Source organism: Tachyglossus aculeatus, chromosome 3, assembly GCF_015852505.1.
Source record: "Tachyglossus aculeatus isolate mTacAcu1 chromosome 3, mTacAcu1.pri, whole genome shotgun sequence".
Classification (NCBI taxonomy): domain Eukaryota; kingdom Metazoa; phylum Chordata; class Mammalia; order Monotremata; family Tachyglossidae; genus Tachyglossus; species Tachyglossus aculeatus.
This window is the reverse complement of record NC_052068.1, coordinates 69,222,532-69,243,317: the sequence shown is the minus strand read 5'-3', so window position 1 is coordinate 69,243,317 and position 20,786 is coordinate 69,222,532. Positions and strand designations below refer to the sequence as shown.

Genomic DNA, 20,786 nt, shown 5'->3' with positions numbered 1-20,786 from the left:
TGGACTTCCCAAGCGCTTAGTACGGTGCTCTGCACACGGTGAGCGCTCAATAAATGCGAATGAATGAATGAATGAATGAATGAATGAATGAATGAATGAATGAATGAACGAACGAACGAGGGGAGGGGCAGGCGCCGGGCCCCGAACTACAATTCCCATCGTCCCGCGCGGCCGGCGTGGCGCGCGAGGCCGGGGCCCCGAACTACGATTCCCACCATCCCGCGCGGCCGGCGCGGCGCGCGAGGCGGACGCCAGGACACGGGGCGGAGGGGCGAGCCAATGGGGGCCCGCGGGGCATGCGCCGTGCGCGGCTGAGTAAGCGGCGTCCCGATTGGCGTGTCGGTGACGGAGCGGGCGTCCGTTGGAGGGAGGCCGGGCCGCGGGGCGGGGAGGGCAAATGGCGTTGCGATGGTGCGGGGCCCCGGCCGAGCCGCGGCCCTGAGCGGGCGGCGGGCCTAGGGGCCCGGGGGGGGGCCCGCGGAAGGGCCGGCGCTGCGCTCCCCTTCTGAGGAGGAGAAGGAGGAGGAGGACGACGAGGAGGACGAGGAGCCATAGCCGCCGCCGCCGTCGCCCCCGCGCGCGAAGGCCGCACCGCCCGCTCAGGGGCCGTTTGGGCCGGTTGGGCCCAACAGCGGACCCCACGACGCCTCAGGCCGCTCCATCTTGGCCGCCCCGCCGCGCCGCACGGTGCCCGCTTGGACCTCCCGGCCGCTCAGCACAGTGCCCCGTACACAGTAAGCGCTCCATACAGACTGAGACCGCACCTCCTCCAGGAGGCCTTCCCACACTCAGCCCCTTCCCTCCATCCCCCCCATCTTACTGAGAGCTCACCTCCTCCGTGAGGCCTTCCCACACTCAGCCCCTTCCCTCCTCTCCCCCCTCCATCCCCCCCATCTTACTGCGAGCTCACCTCCTCCAGGAGGCCTTCCCACACTCAGCCCCTTCCCTCCTCTCCCCCATCTTACTGAGAGCTCACCTCCTCCAGGAGGCCTTCCCACACTCAGCCCCTTCCCTCCTCTCCCCCATCTTACTGAGAGCTCACCTCCTCCGTGAGGCCTTCCCACACTCAGCCCCTTCCCTCCTCTCCCCCCTCCATCCCCCCCATCTTACTGAGAGCTCACCTCCTCCAGGAGGCCTTCCCAAACTCAGCCCCTTCCCTCCTCTCCCCCATCTTACTGAGAGCTCACCTCCTCCAGGAGGCCTTCCCAAACTCAGCCCCTTCCCTCCTCTCCCCCATCTTACTGAGAGCTCACCTCCTCCAGGAGGCCTTCCCACACTCAGCCCCTTCCCTCCTCTCCCCCCTCCAACCCCCCATCTTACTGAGAGCTCACCTCCTCCAGGAGGCCTTCCCGCACTCAGCCCCTTCCCTCCTCTCCCCCATCTTACTGAGAGCTCACCTCCTCCAGGAGGCCTTCCCACACTCAGCCCCTTCCCTCCTCTCCCCTCTCCATCCCCCCCATCTTACTGAGAGCTCACCTCCTCCAGGAGGCCTTCCCACACTCAGCCCCCTCCTTCCTCCCCCTCGCCTTACCTCCTTCCCTTCCCCACAGCACCTGGATAGATGTTTGTACAGATTTATTACTCTATTTATTTACTTATTTTACTGGTACATATTATTACTCCATTTTTTTTATTTATATATTTTACTTGTACCTATCCTATTTATTTTATTTTGTTAGTATGTTTGGTCTTGTTCTCCGTCCCCCCCTTCTAGACTGTGAGCCCACTGTTGGGTAGGGACCGTCTCTGTATGTTGCCAACTTGTCCTTCCTAAGCGCTTAGTACAGTCTCTGCACACAGTAAGCGCTCAATAAATACGATTGATTGACTGAAGGGATCCCCTCGCCCCCTCCTTTCCCCCCGGCCTTACCTCCTTTCCTTCCCCACAGCCCCTGTATAGATGTTTGTTCCTATTTATTACTCTATTTGGACATATTTAGTCTATTTTTTGTCAATATGCGTTATTTTGTCGTCCGTCCCCGCCTTCTAGACTGAGCCCGCTGTTGGGTAGGGACCGTGTCTATATGTTGCCGACTTGTCCTTCCCAAGCGCTTAGTACGGTGCTCTGCACACAGTGAGTGCTCAATAAATACGATTGATTGATTGACTGAAGGGATCCCCTCGCCCCCTCCTTCCTCCCCCCCTCCTTACCTCCTTCCCTTCCCCACCGCCCCTGTATAGATGTTTGTACCTGTTTATTACTCTATTTGGACATATTTAGTCTATTTTATTTTGTCAATATGCGTTATTTTGTCGTCCGTCTCCCTCTTCTAGACTGTGAGCCCGCTGTTGGGTAGGGACCGTCTCTAGATGTTGCCAACTTGTCCTTCCCAAGCGCTTAGTACGGTGCTTTGCGCACAGTAAGCGCTCAATAAATACGATTGATTGATTGATCGACTGAAGGGATCCCCTCGCCCCCTTCTCCCCCCCCCCCCCCCCCCGGCCTTACCTCCTTCCCTTCCCCACAGCCCCTGTATATATGTTTGTACCTGTTTATTACTCTATTAGGACATATTTATTCTATTTTATTTTGTCAATATGCGTTATTTTGTCGTCCGTCTTCCCCTTCTAGACTGTGAGCCCGCTGTTGGGCCGGGACGGTCTCTAGACGTTGCCCACTTGGACTTCCCAAGCGCTCAGTACAGTGCTCTGCACACAGTAAGCGCTCAGTAAATACGACTGAAGGGATCCCCTCCTTCCACCCCCTCCCCCCCGCCTTACCTCCTTCCCTTCCCCACAGCCCCTGTATATATGTACACATGTTTGCACCTATTTATTACTCTATTTGGACATATTTAGTCTATTTTATTCTGTCAATATGCGTTATTTTGTCGTTCGTCTCCCCCTTCTAGACTGTGAGCCCGCTGTTGGGTAGGGACTGTCTCTATATGTTGCCAACTTGGACTTCCCAAGCGCTTAGTCCAGTGCTCTGCACACAGTAAGTGCTCAGTAAATACGACTGTGAGCCCACTGTTGGGTAGGGACCGTCTCTATACGTTGCCCACTTGGACTTCCCAAGCGCTTAGTACAGTCCTCTGCACACAGTAAGCGCTCAATAAATACGACTGTGAGCCCACCGTTGGGTAGGGACCGTCTCTATATGTTGCCAACTTGTACTTCCCAAGCGCTTAGTCCAGTGCTCTGCACACAGTAAGCGCTCAATAAATACGATTGATTGATTGATTGATTGGCTGAAGGAATCCCCTCGCCCCCTCCTACCTCACCTCCCTTCTCTCCCCCGCCCCGTCTTACCTCCTTCCCCTCCCCACAGCCCCTGTATATATGTACATATGTTTGTACGTATTTATTTACTTGTACATCTTCTATTTATTTTATTTTGTGAGCCCACTGTTGGGTAGGGACCGTCTCTAGATGTTGCCAACTTGGACTTCCCAAGCGCTTAGTCCAGTGCTCTGCACACAGTAAGCGCCCAATCAATACGATTGAATGAGTGAATGAATGAGTAAATACGATTGAATGAATCCCCTCGCCCCTCCTACCTCACCTCCCTTCTCTCCCCCTCCTCCCCCCCGCCTTACCTCCTTCCCCTCCCCACAGCACCTGTATATATGTATATATGTGTGTGCAGATTTATTACTCTATTAGTGCATATTTATTCTATTTATTTTATTTTGTTAATATGTTTTGTTGTGTCGTCTGTCTCCCCCTTCTAGACTGTGAGCCCGCCGTTGGGTAGGGACCGTCTCTAGATGTTGCCAACTTGGACTTCCCAAGCGCTTAGTCCAGTGTTCTGCACACAGTAAGCGCTCAATAAATACGATTGAATGAATGAATTTTCTCCTTTTCCAGCCCAGCCCGCACCCTCCGCTCCTCTGCCACTAACCTCCTCACTGGGCCTCGTTCTCGCCTGTCCTGCTGTCCTTCCCTGGCCTGTAATGCCCTCCCTCTGCCCATCTGCCAAACTAGCTCTCTTCCTCCCTTCAAAGCCCTACTGAGAGCTCACCTCCTCCAGGAGGCCTTCCCACACTGAGCCCCCTCCTTCCTCTCCCCCTCCTTCCTCTCCCCCTCCCCACTCATTCATTCCTTCAATCGTATTTATTGAGCGCTTACTGTGCGCAGAGCGCTGGACTAAGCGCTTGGGATGTACAAGTTGGCAACATTCATTCATTCAATCGTATTGAGCGCTTATTGTGTGCAGAGCACTGGACTAAGCGCTGGGGAAGGACAAGTCGGCAACATTCATTCATTCAATCGTATTTATTGAGCGCTTACTGTGTGCAGAGCACTGGACTAAGCGCTTGGGATGTACAGGTTGGCAACATCTAGAGACGGTCCCTGCCCGACGGCGGGCTCACAGTCTAGAAGGGGGAGACAGACGACACAACAAAACATATTAACAAAATAAAATAGAATAAATATGTACAAATGAAATAGAGTAGTAAATATGTACAAATATATATTCATATATACTCTCTTCCTCCCTTCAAAGCCCTACTGAGAACTCACCTCCTCCAGGAGGCCTTCCCACACTGAGCCCCCGCCTCCCTTTTAGACTGTGAGCCCACTGTTGGGTAGGGACTGTCTCTATATGTTGCCAACTTGTACTTCCCAAGGGCTTAGTACAGTGCTCTGCACACCGTAAGCGCTCAATAAATACGATTGATTGATTGATTGATCCCTCCCCCTCCCCCCCCGCCTTATCTCCTTCCCCTCCCCACTCATTCATTCCTTCAATGGTATTTATTGAGCGCTTACTGTGTGCAGAGCACTGGACTAAGCGCTTGGGAAGTCCATGTTGGCAGCATGTAGAGACGGTCCCTACCCAACGGCGGGCTCACAGTCTAGAAGGGGGAGACAGACGACAAAAAAAAACTATATTAATAAAATAAGTAGCATAAATATGTACGAATAAAATAGAGTAATAAATATGGACAGACATCCAGGTGCTGTGGTGGGGGGGATGAGGAGGGGGAGAGGAAGGAGGGGGCTCAGTCTGGGGAGGCCTCCACAGCACCTGTATATATGTAGCTACGTTTGTACGTATTTATTACTCTCTTCATGTATTTATTTTACTTGTACATATTTATTCCCTTTATTTTATTTTTGTTAATATGTGCTGTTTTGTCGTCGGTCTCCCCCTTCTAGCCCGTGAGCCCGCTGTTGGGTAGGGACCGTCTCTATGTATGTTGCCAACTTGTACTTCCCAAGCGCTTAGTACAGTGCTCCGCACACAGCAAGCACACGATTGATTGAATGAATGACGGCCACGACGGCGTCGCAGGCCCAAGTTGCGGCGGCCCGGCCTTCTTCCTGGCCTTCCTCCTCCTCCTCCTCGGCCCGCCCTCCCTCCCTCCCTCTTCCTGGCCTTCCCCCCTCGCTCCCTCTCCCTCATCCAGTTCACTCAGTCGTACTTAGGGAGCGCTTCCTGTGTGCGGACCACTGTACTAAGCGCCCGGTAATAGTAGCAACGGCCTGTATTAAGCGCTTGCTATGTGGAGGTTCATTCATTCATTCATTCAACCATATTGAGCGCTTCCTGTGTGCAGAGCACCGTACTAAGCGCCTGATTCTATTTATTTTATTTTGTTAGTATGTTTGGTTTTGTTCTCTCTCTCTCCCCCTTTTAGACTGTGAGCCCACTGTTGGGTAGGGACTGTCTCTGTATGTTGCCAATTTGTACCTCCCAAGCGCTTAGTACAGTGCTCTGAACATAGTAGGCGCTCAATAAATACGATTGATGATGATGATGATGATAATGGCGACGGCCTTTTTAAGCGCCCCTCTCACTCATCCAGTTCACTCAGTCGTACTTAGGGAGCGCTTCCTGTGTGCAGACCACTGTACTAAGCGCCCGGTAATAATAGCAACGGCCTCTATTAAGCGCTTGCTATGTGGAGGTTCATTCATTCATTCAACCGTATTGAGCGCTTCCTGTGTGCAGAGCACCGTACTAAGCGCCTGATTCTATTTTATTTTGTTAGTATGTTTGGTTTTGTTCCCTCTCTCCCCCTTTTAGACTGTGAGCCCACTGTTGGGTAGGGACTGTCTCTATATGTTGCCAATTTGTACCTCCCAAGCGCTTAGTACAGTGCTCTGAACATAGTAAGCGCTCAATAAATACGATTGATGATGATGGTAATAATGGCAACGGCCTTTTTAAGCGCCCCGCTCGCTCATCCAGTTCACTCAGTCGTACTTAGGGAGCGCTTCCTGTGTGCAGACCACTGTACTAAGCGCCCGGTAATAATAGCAACGGCCTGTATTAAGCGCTTGCTATGTGGAGGTTCATTCATTCATTCAACCGTATTGAGCGCTTCCTGTGTGCAGAGCACTGTACTAAGCGCCTGATAATAGTGGCCACGGCCTTTTTAAGCGCCCCTCTCGCTCATCCAGTTCACTCAGTCATACTTAGGGAGCGCTTCATGTGTGCAGACCACCGTACTAAGCGCCTGGTAATAATAGCAACGGCCTGTATTAAGTGCTTGCTACATGGAGGTTCATTCATTCATTCGACCGTATTGAGCGCGTCCTGTGTGCGGAGCACTGTACTAAGCGCCTGATAATAGCGGCCTTTATTAAGCGCCCCTCTCATCCAGTTCACCCAGTTGTACTTAGGAAGCATTTCCTGTGTGCAAAGCACTGTACTAAGCACCTGATAGTAATAGCAATGGCCTTTATTAAGCGCCACTCTCATCCAGTTCACTCAGTTGTACTTAGGAAGCATTTCCTGTGTGCAAAGCACTGTACTAAGCGCCTGGTAATAATAGCAACGGCCTGTATTAAGTGCTTGCTATGTGGAGGTTCATTCATTCATTCAACCGTATTGAGCGCTTCCTGTGTGCAGAGCACTGTACTAAGCGCCTGATAATAGCAACGGCCTTTATTAAGCGCCCCCCCTCATCCAGTTCACTCAGTTGTACTTAGGAAGCATTTCCTGTGGAAAGCACTGTACTAAGCACCTGATAATAATAGCAACGGCCTGTATTAAGTGCTTGCTATGTGCCAAGCGCTGGGGAGGTTCATTCATTCAACCGTATTGAGCGCTTCCTGTGTGCAAAGCACTACTAAGCGCCTGATAATAATAGCAGTGGCCTGTATTAAGTGCTTACTATGTGCCAAGCACTGGGGAGGTGAAAGCTTCCTGTGTGCAGAGCACTGTACTAAGTGCCTGATAATAATAGCAACGGCCATTTATTAAGCGCTTGCTATGTGCCAAGCACTGTTTTAAGCGCTGGGGAGGTTCATTCATTCAACCGTATTGAGCGCTTCCTGTGTGCAGAGCACTGTACTAAGCGCCTGATAATAATAGCAATGGCCTTTATTAAGCGCTTGCTATGTGCCAAGTGCTGGGGAGGTTCATTCATTCAACCGTATTGAGCGCTTCCTGTGTGCAGAGCACTGTACTAAGCGCTTGATAATAATAGCAGCGGCCTTTATTAAGCACTTGCTATGTGCCAAACGCTGTTCCAAGCGCTGGGGAGGTTCATTCATTCATTCAACCGTATTTATTGAGCGCTTACTGTGTGCAGAGCACTGTACCAAGTGCCTGGGAAGTACAGGTTGCCAACATACAGAGACGGTCCCTACCCAACAACGGGCTCACAGTTCCAATAATAATAATCGAATTTATTAAGTGCTTACTATGTGCAAAGCACTGTTCTAAGCGCTGGGGAGGTTTCAAGGTGATCAGGTTGTCCCACGGGGGGCTCACAGTCTTAATCCTCATTTTCCGGGTGAGGTAACTGAGGCACAGAGAAGTTAAGTGGTTTGCCCAAAGTCACACAGCTGACAGTTGGCGGAGCTGGGATTTGAACCCGTGACCTCTGACTCCAAAGCCCGGGCTTTTTCCATGGAGCCACATCAGGCGGCCCCACGGGGGGGCACCCAGACTTCACCTTGTAACCTCCCCAGCGCTTAGAACAGTGCTTTACACATAGTCAGCGCTTAATAAACACCATCATCATTGGCATTTTCCAGAGGAGGGAACCGAGGCCCAGAGAAGTGCGGCGACTGGCCCAAAGTCCCACAGCTGACATGAGAAGCAGCGTGGCTCAGTGGGAAGAGCCCGGGCTTGGGAGTCAGAGGTCGTGGGTTCTAATGCCCGCCCTGCCACTTGTCAGCTGGGTGACTTGGGGCAAGTCACTTCACTTCTCTGGGCCTCAGTGACCTCATCTGGAAAATGGGGGTGAAGACTGTGAGCCCCACGTGGGACAACCTGATCACCTTGTATCCATCCCAGCGCTTGGCAGAGCAGTGCTTGGCACATAATAAGCGCTTAATAAATGCCATTATTATTATTATTATTGCAAGGTGGTCAGGTGGTCCCACAGGGGGGCTCCCCAGTCTTCATCCCCATTTTCCAGATGAGGGAGCTGAGGCCCAGAGAAGTGAAGTGACTGGTCCAAAGTCCCACAGCTGACAGGTGGGGGAGGCGGGATTCGAACCCACTACCTGTGACTCCCGAGCCCGCCCTTCCTCGCCCTGCCCCCCCCCGGGTGGCCCAGCCTTTCCCCTTTCCCTTTCCCCAACCGGAGAGCTCATTCCCGGTGACTTTCCCGGCCGCCCCCGTGGCTGGGGGCCGTCGGTTGCCCGGTTGGTACCTTCCCGAGCGCTTCGCCCAGTGCTCCGCACACCGGAAGCGCTCAATCAGTACGACCGAATGGCTGAATGAGGCAGGGCTGGGGGCGAGGACGGGCCCCCTGCACAACCCCGTCTGGCCGGGCCCGGCCTGGTAATAATAATAATGATGATGATGATGGCGGCGTTTGTTAGGTGCTTACTATGTGCGAAGCACTGTTCTAAGCGCTGTCCCAGCCCGCCCCCTGTATAGATGTTTGTACGTGTTTATTACTCTATTTTATTTGTTCATATTTATTCTATTCATTTTATTTTGTTAATATGTTTTGTTTTCTTGTCCGTCTCCCCCTCCTAGACTGTGAGCCCGCCGTTGGGTAGGGACCGTCTCCAGATGTTGCCAACTTTTGTACTTCCCAAGCGTTTAGTCCAGTGCTCCGCACACAGTAAGCGCTCAATAAATACGATTGAATGAATTTGTTTTATTTTGTTAATACCTTTTGCTTTGTTGTCCGTCCCCCTTCGAGACTGTGAGCCCGCTGTCGGGTAGGGACCGTCTCTAGATGTTGCCAACTTTTGTACTTCCCAAGCGCTTAGTACAGTGCTCTGCACACAGTAAGCGCTCATTAAAAATGAATGAATGGGGAGGAAACAAGGTGATGAGGTTGTCCCACGTGGGGCTCCCAGTCTTCATCCCCGTTTTACAGATGAGGGAACAGAGGCCCTGAGAAGGGAAGTGACACGCTCAAGGGCACACTGCTGACAAGAGGCGGAGCGGGATTAGAACCCATGACCTCCAAGCCCGGGCTCTTTTCACTAAGCCACGCTGCTGCTCTGATCCCACAAGGACGCGCCCGTGGGCCCCCCGAGTCTATTTTACAGCCTTTTCGGGTCGGGCCAGGGAAGAGCGACCCGCTCTGCCTCTCCCCTCTTTCCCAACTTGTTAACCAGGTTAGGATCCACGGAGGAAGGCCCCCGGACGAGATTCCCGGACTCCATCGGGGCAGCACGATTTTCCGAGGGACAGTTAATTTTATTATCCGGGTGCCCTCGTTGGCAGGTTTCGAAGGGGGAGATTGGGTGGAGGCTGGGTTCCTCTCGGTTCCCAGCGAGGGAGGCTAAGGGGCGAACACGAGACAAAACCAGCCTCCCGAAAGAAGCGAATACGTACATGCTACTGAGCTTTCTATTTTTATTTTATTTTTTTTTTTCCCCTTTCGATACAACTCGCTTAATTCTGGTCCTAAACAATCACCATCATCAATCGTATTTATTGAGCGCTCGGTCCTCGTGGCCAAACTTGTTATTAGTATATCGGTTTATGGAAATTACACTCATCGGAATGAAAGGGAAAAGCGCAGTTTGTAATTTAAAGGACGTTCCGAAGTGTATTTTAAATGAAATCAATTGTAGGGTTAAAGTAGCCAGCGGCCGAAGGGTTTTTTTTTTCTGAAAAAAGTGAAATCGGTTACTATTAATGAAGGTAATAAATGCATCGTGAGAGTTTTGAATATCCTCCACAAAGTAGATTTAGCCCATGTGGAAAGTCATTGAAACATTTTAGTTTTTTTTTTTTTAAAAGTGTCTGCTGAAGACTGCAGAATTCTCCCCCCACCCCCATATTGGTGGTCCAGAGTTTTCCTCTTTTTTTAAGGTGTTAAAGTGCTTACTATGGGCCGGGCACTGTACTAAGCGCAGGGGTAGGTACAAGCTAATCAGGTTGGACAGGGTCCTTGTCCCGCATGGGGCTCACAGTCTTAATCCCCATTTTACAGATGAGGTAACTGAGGCCCAGAGAAGCTGTGAGTCGCTTAAGGTCACACAGCAGACAAGTGGTGGATCTGGGATTAGAAACCAGGCCCTTCGGACTCCTGGGCCCATGCTCTACCCACTAGGCCGCATTGCTTCTCTTCTGTCTTTAGTGCCTGTCAAAATAGAGCCAAGAAAGGTGGTCGTTGGACGCTTTTTTAGTGTTTTTGTGTTGGCCGTCCATGAAATAGTGCGAAAAGTTGCATTTGCCCTAGTTCTTCAACTAGGAAAGCGGTATTTTTCAAATCAGACTAAATCAGTCCGGAAACCAGACCTCAAGGTTTATTAAAAGTTTTAGAGTAGATGTAGAGTGAAAAATGTGAAGATCTGTGTAAAGCAGACTTTGCTCTAGTTCCGCAAGGAATAAAATAGTTATTCAGATGTGTAGGAAACAAAATGAATATAATTTGCAAATGCCAGTCCTAGAATTTATTTGTATAATAGCCTTTAAAGTGATTTTAATTATGGGGAGGAATTGGATAGGAATATGAGCTGAAATCATTGCCTGGGGTTTCAAACTTCGGCACATTTTCAAATTAAGTGATTATATTCCATCTACACAGTGACATTCTGAAGACAAATTCCCTCGTTCATTTGGGCTTCCTGAAGAGCATGATGTTTTTTCCCCAGAATTCATCCATTAGACTTTTAACTCCTTAACAGATTTCAGTTTTATCTGTTGACTCAATCTCTGTCTCTAGTTTAACGGAGTTGGATAGCAAGTAGGCTCTCTGGGATTTGATAGAAGTTAATTGTTTTAATAATGCATGTTTAACCACTAAAAGAAGGATTTCCTTTTGTCCTGTGGCTCTAATGAGCAGTAGTGTAAAAAATCATTTAACCAGATATTTTATGTGCAGTATTTTCAGCCGTACTAGAGAATTGGTGGTTATGTATTTTCTTAAACTTTCCACAGAGAATATGAAACAGGGGTCAAAATGACGTCCCGATTCGGAAAAACCTATAGCAGGAAAGGGGGAAATGGCAGCTCCAAATTCGATGAAGTCTTTTCCAACAAACGGACCACCCTTAGCACAAAGTGGGGAGAAACCACCTTCATGGCCAAATTAGGACAGAAAAGGCCCAACTTCAAGCCAGATATCCCAGAAATTCCCAAGAAGCTCAAAGTGGAAGACGAGAATACAGAAGATCCGTTTGGATTTGACAGCGATGAAGAGTCTCTGCCAGTTTCTTCAAGGAGTTTGGCCCCAGCTAAGAGTTCCTCGCTGTCGGAGTCTGGTGAAGCTGCTCAGCCTGAAAACCTCACTGCTGTACTTGAAGCTAATAGCAGAATTAGTCAGCCAGTCGGTGGAGACAATACTGTGTCCAGCAAGTGCTTAGCTTTTGACAGTACTTTTCTGAATTTAAAAGAAAAGAGCACAAACAGAGTCTTAGAAGATGGTGAAAGCAAAAGCAGCACCACTAAACTCATAACTGCAGGTAAGTTTTGATGTGCTTCCTTCACTCTGTTTTTATTAAACTGTCAGCCTAGGCCGGTGTCTTATTCAGACGCATACTGCTTACTGGATAAAATTGTAAATGCCTCAAATTTGAGTGTGCCGTTTTTGAACAAGACTCCGTTTGATAGCGAAACGTCTTTTAACGTGTCCGTTTTAAGGATGTATTAAAACAATACAATAAGTAAATAAATAAATACAGTAAAGGATGTATTGAAAACAATTTCTTGTTTTCAAAAATTGTTTTTATAACCTGGGAATCCCTCTGTAGAGAACAGTGGGATCAGTGATTAGCCATGTTCAATTCTGTCATCCAAGAAGTGTGGTAATACATGGAAAGTCAGCAATAGGTGTCTGTACTTTTTTATTTCTTAGGCAAAGGGAATTGAAATTTAAAGGGGCCTCTGGGCGTTGCAGAGTCAGGCCCCCCCCCACCCCCAATGGTCTTATTATCTTTCCCTTTCTTGGAAAGAATGGAAGAACCCTGCTTCTGTAAAAGTTTAAAAATAATCTCAGAATAATGACTTTTTTAAAAAAATTCTTTAAAAATTCTTTTTTTAAAAATTCTTGCTGTAAATGAACCAAACTCTGAAAGTGAGCCACAGTGATGGGCAAGTTGTCAGTAAAGAAGGTTTGATACGGATTTTAATGTTCAGATTCGCTTGGTAATTTCCTACCCTAGACCGTTTGAACGTGGACTTTGTTGAAGGCCACTAGGGAAATAGCCTGGCCTAAGTAGAAAGAGCACAGATCTAAGAGTCGGAGGATCTGGGTTCTAGTGCCAGTGCTGCCCCGTGTCTGCTTGTGTGCCCTTGGGCAAATCATGTAATGTGCTTGTTACCTAATCTGTAAAATGGGGGGTTAAGTGGAACAGGGAACTGTGTCCAGTATGATTACCTCGTATCTACCCCGGAGCTTAGTACAGTGTCTAACACATTGAATGTGCTTAGCAAGTACCCTTAAAAAATTGCAGTGAATTGGCTATTTCAAGTGGGCCAGGTTTCAAATTGTAGTTGCTCTAGCTGTTTCTCTTGTGCCTGTGAAATGAAATGTTTTTTTCTGCCTCTCCCCTGCCCCTGGACCTCATCCAGCTTCCAGGGTCTTTTCCCCTTCTCTGATCTGCCTCCCTCCTGCAGGAAGTTACCCTGATTTGATGAGTGCAGGGGGCAGAAAATGTACCCATACCTCTTGGATGGGAGATCTGTGTTAGGAAAGAGCTAGTTTCCCCATTCAGATTCAAATCTGAAACGACTGACTGCCAGTGGAATTTAGGAAAAACCATATTAAAAAAAAGTACCATCTAGAGGTTCGGATATACAATATGCCTTTCTTTCCTCTACAATGGTATTTTTAAAACTAGGGACAGGTCCCCCAGGGGTTGTTGTCACACAAAAACTCCAAATTACTTTTTGGACTTGGCAGCAGTGAATTGAAAACCGCTTCCAAGACCGTGTCTACCTCTGCTCTTCTCTTGGATCTTAATCTAAATGAGAGCAGATGAAAAGTGGAAAATAGTTCATTTATTTTTATTTCTCAAGGCCTTTGCTAGAAATTCATTTGCAAGTGTGAAAAATATTCCGTTTTCTTCTCTGGCATGTTGGATTCGTAACCAGTCTATTGCTGTCCCAGCTTTCATTAGCAAGTCAGTAAGCTGCAGAGGACTTTGAAGGATTTGAGACAAGAAGAAGCTTGTTAATAACTTTTTTGAAGTGGAAAGATAAGTGTTACAGTCTCTTCCCCCCCTGCTCTGCTTTAAACCAATTTGAACTGGATGCAATTAGGTATCAAGATAGTAGAAAGGGCATCTCCAATATACCAGCCAGCGAGTTCCCCCTCTCAGGAAGGAAATATTCCAAATTAATGAGTCTCTCATCTACATAGAGAAGCGATAAGTGTTTGGGGATTTTGGGGATGGGAAATCTTTGAAATCCCAAGTCTCTTGTAAAGGGATCATTAATAAAGCCTAGATGAATATCTGGTGGGAGAGGTGCATAGAATTGGTGAAGGGGACTAAACAAGAAGGTTGAGTGAACTGCTTAAAGCTAAGGTGGAGTTATAATGGTTTGTTGTTTTGCTTTGGATGCCTGTCTAATGGTAATTAACTGGATTGTCATTGTGACTTTTAAGCTGTACTTTGGAAAAAAAGATTGAGGGGTTTTTGCTCATCATTAAATGAAATGCAAGATTTGATGTTGAATAATTTATTAAACTAATATGTAAACGATTGAGAGGTTTTTCACTTTCAAAAAAAATTAACTGTAAGATTTGATTTGGATACTTTAAACTGCACGCTGAAAAAGGGTGGGGAGATTTTTTTTCCCTTTTCATCCAACAAAATACCGGTCAGTCCGAATATTTTAAACTACTCTCTGAAAAGCGATTGAGATGTCACTTTTCAACCAAAATGAAATTTAAGATTTGATCATAGTAAAATGCCAATTAAAAAGAACCTAAACAAGTATCATAGTTATTATATGTATTAGTGTTATTAGCCTCCTAAAACACCTCAAAGGAGTGACCCCTTAAATTGGGGTGTCAGGAGGATAAAGTTAGTGAATTTGGGGCATTGCCATGTTTATATTTTCCTTCTGCTATGAAGTGGAAAGCTGATAGAAGAGGGGCTAGATTTAGATTTATGTAATGTTCTTCCCTGAGAAGTGCCCAAGGCATTGAACAATAAACTTTTAAAGCATAAACTAGCTGATGGGAGCGAAATTGTGAAAGAGGAACTGATCTGGAAAGGAAGCCAGGGGAAAGAACCCAAGAACTAGCAAGAACACCTAAATAATCAGAGTTCCCGCCAAAGTTTTAACAATTCAAGTCACTGATGCTAATAGAATGATGGTGGGTGGAGGGAGATCAGGAGTAGATTTTGTGATTTTTTTTTTCTTTTTTTATCCAGTGCTTTCCCTGCCTCTTTCCATTTTATATTTGTCTTCACATGATCTTGCCATAGGCAAGGGTTTTTTGCTTTCTAAATTTCTGTGTGTTCAGAGTTCTGGTGTATGTCGATTTGGGTTACACAGAGCAGTCACCTTATGTTTTACATTGGGTCCTCCACTTTTAATTCTTTTTCTGCCTATTTATGTAGTATTGCTGGTGTGGTGGTCTATACTAATCTCCTGAGAAGTGAAAAGCAGAAGTGGCATGTTCCCTTCTCACATAGGGCTTACCCCCCAGTGGGGGAGACAGTAAAAATGTTTACAAAAAGAGTAATCAAGAGCAATAATCGAATGTACAGTTGGAAGGTGTATGTGTGAAAGTGCCAAGGATGTGTATAAACAGATTCATAAGTGCTAAAGAACCGCGTGGCTCGGTGGAAAGAGCACGGGCTTTGGAGTCAGAGGTCATGGGTTCAAATTCTGACTCTGCCACATGTTCATTCATTCATTCAATCGTATTTATTGAGCGCTTACTACATGTCTTCTGTGTGACCTTGGGCAAGTCAGTTAACTTCTCTGAGCCTCAGTTACCTCATCTGTAAAATGGGGATTAAGACGGTGAGCCCCACGTGGAACAACTTGATCACCTTGTATCCCCCCCAGCGCTTAGAACAGTGCTCTGCACATAGTAAGCGCTTAACAAATGCCATCATTATTATTAAAGATAGATGGCTGATGGATCTGTATTCCTTTGAGTGCTAAGAATTATTTGGGAAAGGCTTGTTGACTTAGTGGTGGAACTGGTCCTCTGGTGCTCGAAGATTGTTCTTGGTTTTAAGCAGGATCTCACGACAGGTTTGCAGAGGTTCTCCTACATGCAGAATTTTAGTGCCAGTTAGTTTTGGCTCTTGGGACCTGGAAAATCCTTGGGAGGCCATAAATACCCCCAACATTTTGAGACAGCCCAAGGACAAGAGTCAGTTCACTTGCGAAATATATCTGTAGCTATAATATATACACACATACATTTATATGGCTATAGATTATATATAATCTGTATCGTCCCTCAGATTTGCATCAAGTACATTTTAGGAAGGAGACATAAGGTCACTCGGACTTGCCCAACTAAAAATAGTGGACATATGATCACTGATTTTGACATTCTATTAAGGATATTAGTGATTGCTTTTTTAAAAGCTTGGTGGTGAAAAATTGCTGCCCAAAAGAAAGGCTGCATTTCAATTTTATTGATTTCCTCTTGCTTCTGCACACAGAAGATGTAAGAACCTAATTCATGCTCAGGAAAATGGTCAGATTTTAGATACTTATTTTTTGCTTGCTAGGGTTGTACTTGAAACAAGGACATTTAAATATTTTGTCATTTTTATTAAACCGGTGTTCATCCTTGTCTCTTGTATTGATGCTTTCTTGAACTGCTGGAATGGTAACAATTTAAAAGATATAAACCACAGTCAGCTAAGTGATGAACTGATTCATTGTTTTAATTCTGTGTGGATAAAATAAAGTTATAGGTGTAACAAGTCATCGGGTAAGATTACTAATAGATTTTTTTCTAATTAAAATTTTATAATTACAAACTCGGCATAATGTTCTAGGGATAATTTAGTTAATTTGGTCAGTTGATCTTGGAAAAAACTGTTTGCCCATCACTAGCCCTATATTATCTATAAGCCAGTAGGAGGTAAGCATTAATTAAGGAAGCTCCCCTGAAGACCCACCCTTACGTGCTCCTTTTCCACTACGACCCAGCCGGCATAATCCCTCTTCTACCACTCTTGTCTCTGTCTCCGTTAACTTCTTGCTCCTTCCTTCTTCCACCCTATTTTGAGAGAAAAACTCTCTTGTCATCTTCAAAGCCCTACCAAAATCACATCTCCAAGAAGCCTTCCCTGACTAATCTCCCAGCTCCCCTTAATAACAAATAATAACATTAATGACAAATAATAGAATACCATTATTATTATCATATTTAAGTTCTTATTTTGTGTCAAGCACTGGAGTAGATACAAGTTACTCAAGTTAATCCCACATGAGGCTCACGATGTAAGTAGGAGGGAGAACAGATATCGAAAACCCATTTTACAGTTGAGGGAACTGAGGCGCAGAGAAGCTGTCTTGCCCGTGGTCACACAGCAGGCAGGTGAAGGAGCCAGGATTAGATACCAGGTCTTTAGATTCTCAGGCCTGTGCTCTTTGCATTTAGACCATGTTGCTTCTCCACCCTATTTTGTTCCTCCTTCTGTCTCACCTATGCACTTAGTCCTTCCCTCTAGGCACCTAGGACTCACTCCATCACTACCACACTTAATAATAATAATAATAATGGCATTTATTAAATGCTTACTATGTGCAAAGCACTGTTCTAAGCGCTGGAAAAGGCCACTTGCATTGGCTCACCGATACTCCTATGTGCACTTATGCACATCCTTATCCTCTGTTGCTTTCTCTGTCGGTATTTCAAAACACTTGCCCCTTTTCTCCTTCCCTTTCTGATCTCCAGCTTCAACAACTGGCACTCCAGTGTGTTCTTTCCCACTGCTTTCAAACATGTTCATGTCTCCCCATCTAAATAATAATAATAAAAAAGCCCCTCCCTTGATCCCAGGGCTCCCTCCAGTTAACACCACATCTCCTGTCTACCCTTTGTTTCCAAACTACTTGAGCGAGCTGTCTATACCTGCTGTCTCAGGCTCCTCTCCAGTACTTTCCTTGATCCCCTCCAATCTGGATTCTGTCTTCATTCCACAGAAGCCTCCCTCTCCAAGGTCACAGTTGATTTCCTTCTTGCCAAATCCAGTGGCCTCTACTTCATCCTGTTGACCTCTCAGCTGCTTTTGACACTCTTCACCAACCCCTTCTCATGGCAACATTGTCCAACCTCAGCTTTACTGACACTGTCCTCTCCTAGTTCTCCTTTCTGGACACTCAGTCTCTTTCATGGGCTCTTCCTCTGCCTCCCATCGCCTAACTGGATATCCCTCAAGGTTCAGTTTAGGGTCTTCTATTCTCCATCTACAGCCACTCCTTTGGAGAACTCATTTGCTCCCATGGCTTAAACTACCGCCTCTGTGCCGATGATTCCCAAATCTACATCTCCAGCCCTGATCCATCTTTCCGTCTCTGCAGTCTCACATTCACTCCTGACTTCAAGACATCGCTACTTGGATGCCCTGCCATCACCTTGAACTCAACTTGTCTAAAACAGAACTTCCCACCCAAACCCTGTCCTCCCACTGACTTTCCCATCACCGTACATGGCACTACCATCCTTCCTGCCTCACAAGCCTGCAACCTTGGTGTTATCCTTGACTCCTCTCTCTTTCAACCCACATACTCAATCTATCAGTCGTATTGAGCACAAACTATGTGCAGAGCACTGTACTAAGTACTTAGGAGAGGACAATACAACAGAATTAGCAGACATGTTCCCTGCCATAACGAGCTTACAGTTTATCACTAAATCACTTCAGTCTATACTTCAGTCTGTACGTCCCTTTGCTGCCTGGATTATCTTTGTACATGTTACTCCCCTCCTCAAAAATCTCCAGTGGCTGCCTGTCAACCTACGAATCAAGCAAAAACTCCTCACTCTCAGCTTCAAGGCTGTCCATCACCTTGCCCCTTCCTACCTCACCCACCTTCTCTCCTTCTACAGCCCAGCCCGCACCCTCCACTCCTCTGCCACTAATCTCCTCACCGTGCCTCGTTCTCACCTGTCCCGCCATCGACCCCCGGCCCACGTCCTTCCCCTGGCCTGGAATGCCCTCCCTCGGCACATCCGCCAAGCTAGCTCTCTTCCTCCCTTTGAAGCCCTACTGAGAGCTCACCTCCTCCAGGAGGCCTTCCCGGACTGAGTCCCCTTTTTCCTCTCCTCCTCCCCATCCCCCCAGCCCTACCTACATCCCCTCCCCACAGCACTTGTATATATATGTACAGATTTATTACTGTATTTATTTTACTTGTACATAGTTACTATTCTATTTATTTTGTTAATGATGTGCATATAGCTATAATTCTATTTGTTCTGACGATCTCGACACCTGTCTGCGTGTTTTGTTGTCTGTCTCCCCCTCCTAGACTGTGAGCCCGTTGTTGGGTAGGGACCATCTCTGTATGTTGCCAACTTGTACTTCCCAAGTGCTTAGTACAGTGCTCTGCACACAGTAAGTGCTCAATAAATACGATTGAATGAATGAATAAATCCTTTCAGTTTAGCCATCGCTAAAATCTGCCCTTTCCTCTCCATCCAGTGTGCTACCCTGTTAATCCAAGCATTTAACCTATCCTGCCTTGACTGCTTTATCAGCCTCCTTGCTGACCTCCCTGCCTCCTGTCTCTCCCCACTCCAGTCCATACTTCTCTGCTACCTGGATTATTTTTCTACAAAAAACTTCAGTCCTTGTTTCCCCACTCCTCAAGAACCTCCAGTGGTTTCCCATCCACCTCTGTATCAATTAGAAATTCTTTATCACCTTTAAAGCAGTCGCCTTGCCCCCTCCTTCCCCATGTCACTACTCTTACTACAACCCAGCCCGCTCACTTAGCTCCTCGAATGCCAACCTACTCACTGTATCTCATTCATCTGTCTCACTGCCGAACCTCTCACTGATGTTGGGCCTCTGGTTTAGAACATCCTCCCTTTTGATATCTGACACACAATTACTCTCTGCACCACCAAAGCCTTACTAAAGGCACATCCCCTTCAAGAAACCTTCCCTGACTAAGCTCTTATGTCCTCTAAGCCCTCATGTCCCCTCTACCTATTCCCTTCTGTGTCACTCTGACTTGCTCTCTTTTGTTCCCCTGCCCTCCTCACCCCCAGCCGTAACTATCCATAATGTGTATATGTATTAGTGTCTGTTTCCCCCTCTAGACTCTAAGCTCATTTGGGCAGGAAATGTGTTTGTGACATCATTGTGTTGTACTCTTTCAAGCTCTTAGTACAGTCCTCTGCATACAGTAAGCACTCAATAAACACAATTGATAGTATGACATATGTAAAGTATTAAATTATTGATACACCGTGACACTAAGATTCTCTTTTGTTAAAGAGGGATGGGATTTGTTTTAGGGCCTTGTTTAATTTCCACCTCAAGGTGGCTTCCACTGTTTGCCTACCTCCCTAGTGTGTTGTTTGGAAAGGCATTCACTTGATTCCTTAAATTCTCAGTGCATGTTTGCTTTGGTTTTTTGGGTTTCACTTGGGAGCCAGTACAATTATTCCCCATCATTTTATAAAATTAAATGGTATCCTGTCACCATAAGGATTTACATTAATTGTTAAATTTTATAAAAACATAGCAGGGCCAATTTTCGTAAGCTCAATACAGTAGCTTGGTTATATCTTTATTCAGGCATATTTTTTGAGTGCCAGTTGTACACAGAGGACTGGACTAGGTGTTTAGGAGAGTACAGTAGAATTAGTGAACATCCCTGCCCTCGAGGAATTTCCAGTCTAGTGGGGGAGACAGGCACTAAAGTATATTTCAAATAGGGTGGAGGTAAAAGAGTATAGGTGATACGTACATAAGTATCTCAGGGGTTGTGATTATGTAGATGCTTACTTAGGTGGCATGAAAGTGGGAGTTGGAAAATAGATAATAATAATTATATTTAAGCCAAGCACTGTTCTAAGCCCTGGGGTAGATATAAGGTAATCAGGTTGTCCCACGTGGCGCTCACAGTCTTAATCCCCATTTTACAGATGAGGTAACGGAGGCATGGAGGGGTTAAGCGGCTTGCTCAAGGTCACAGAGCAGGCAAGTGGAGGAGCAGGGATTAGAAGTCTTCTGACTCCTAAGCCTGTGCTCTTTCCACTAAACCATGATACTTCTCTAAAGAGGGGAGATTAGAAATTAATAGGGAAGGCCTCCTTGAAGAGTTGTGATTTCAGAAGGGCTTTGTGATGGGCAAGAGTTGAGGTCTGTTGGATGATGATGATGGCATTTATTAAGCGCTTACTATGTGCAAAGCACCGTTCTAAGCACTGGGCACTGTTCTAAGCCCTGGATGTGAAAGGGGAGGGAGCTCCGTATGAAGGCAGGGGACGAGCAAGAGTTTGTGGGCAGGAGACACGAGAATG

The 20,786-nt window shown here is 46.8% G+C and overlaps 1 protein-coding gene across 1 annotated transcript in view; it reads left to right on the top strand.

Moving 5' to 3' along the window:
• The first annotated feature begins 512 nt into the window (after positions 1 to 512).
• WAPL (WAPL cohesin release factor) overlaps positions 513 to 20,786 on the top strand; it is a 111,286-nt gene continuing 91,012 nt past the window's right edge. Inside the window, exons 1-2 of the mRNA XM_038743572.1 lie at positions 513 to 734; positions 11,261 to 11,784. Coding sequence (XP_038599500.1) covers positions 11,283 to 11,784 — 502 coding nt within the window. The 5' untranslated portion in view covers positions 513 to 734; positions 11,261 to 11,282. The remainder of the gene's footprint in view (positions 735 to 11,260; positions 11,785 to 20,786) is intronic.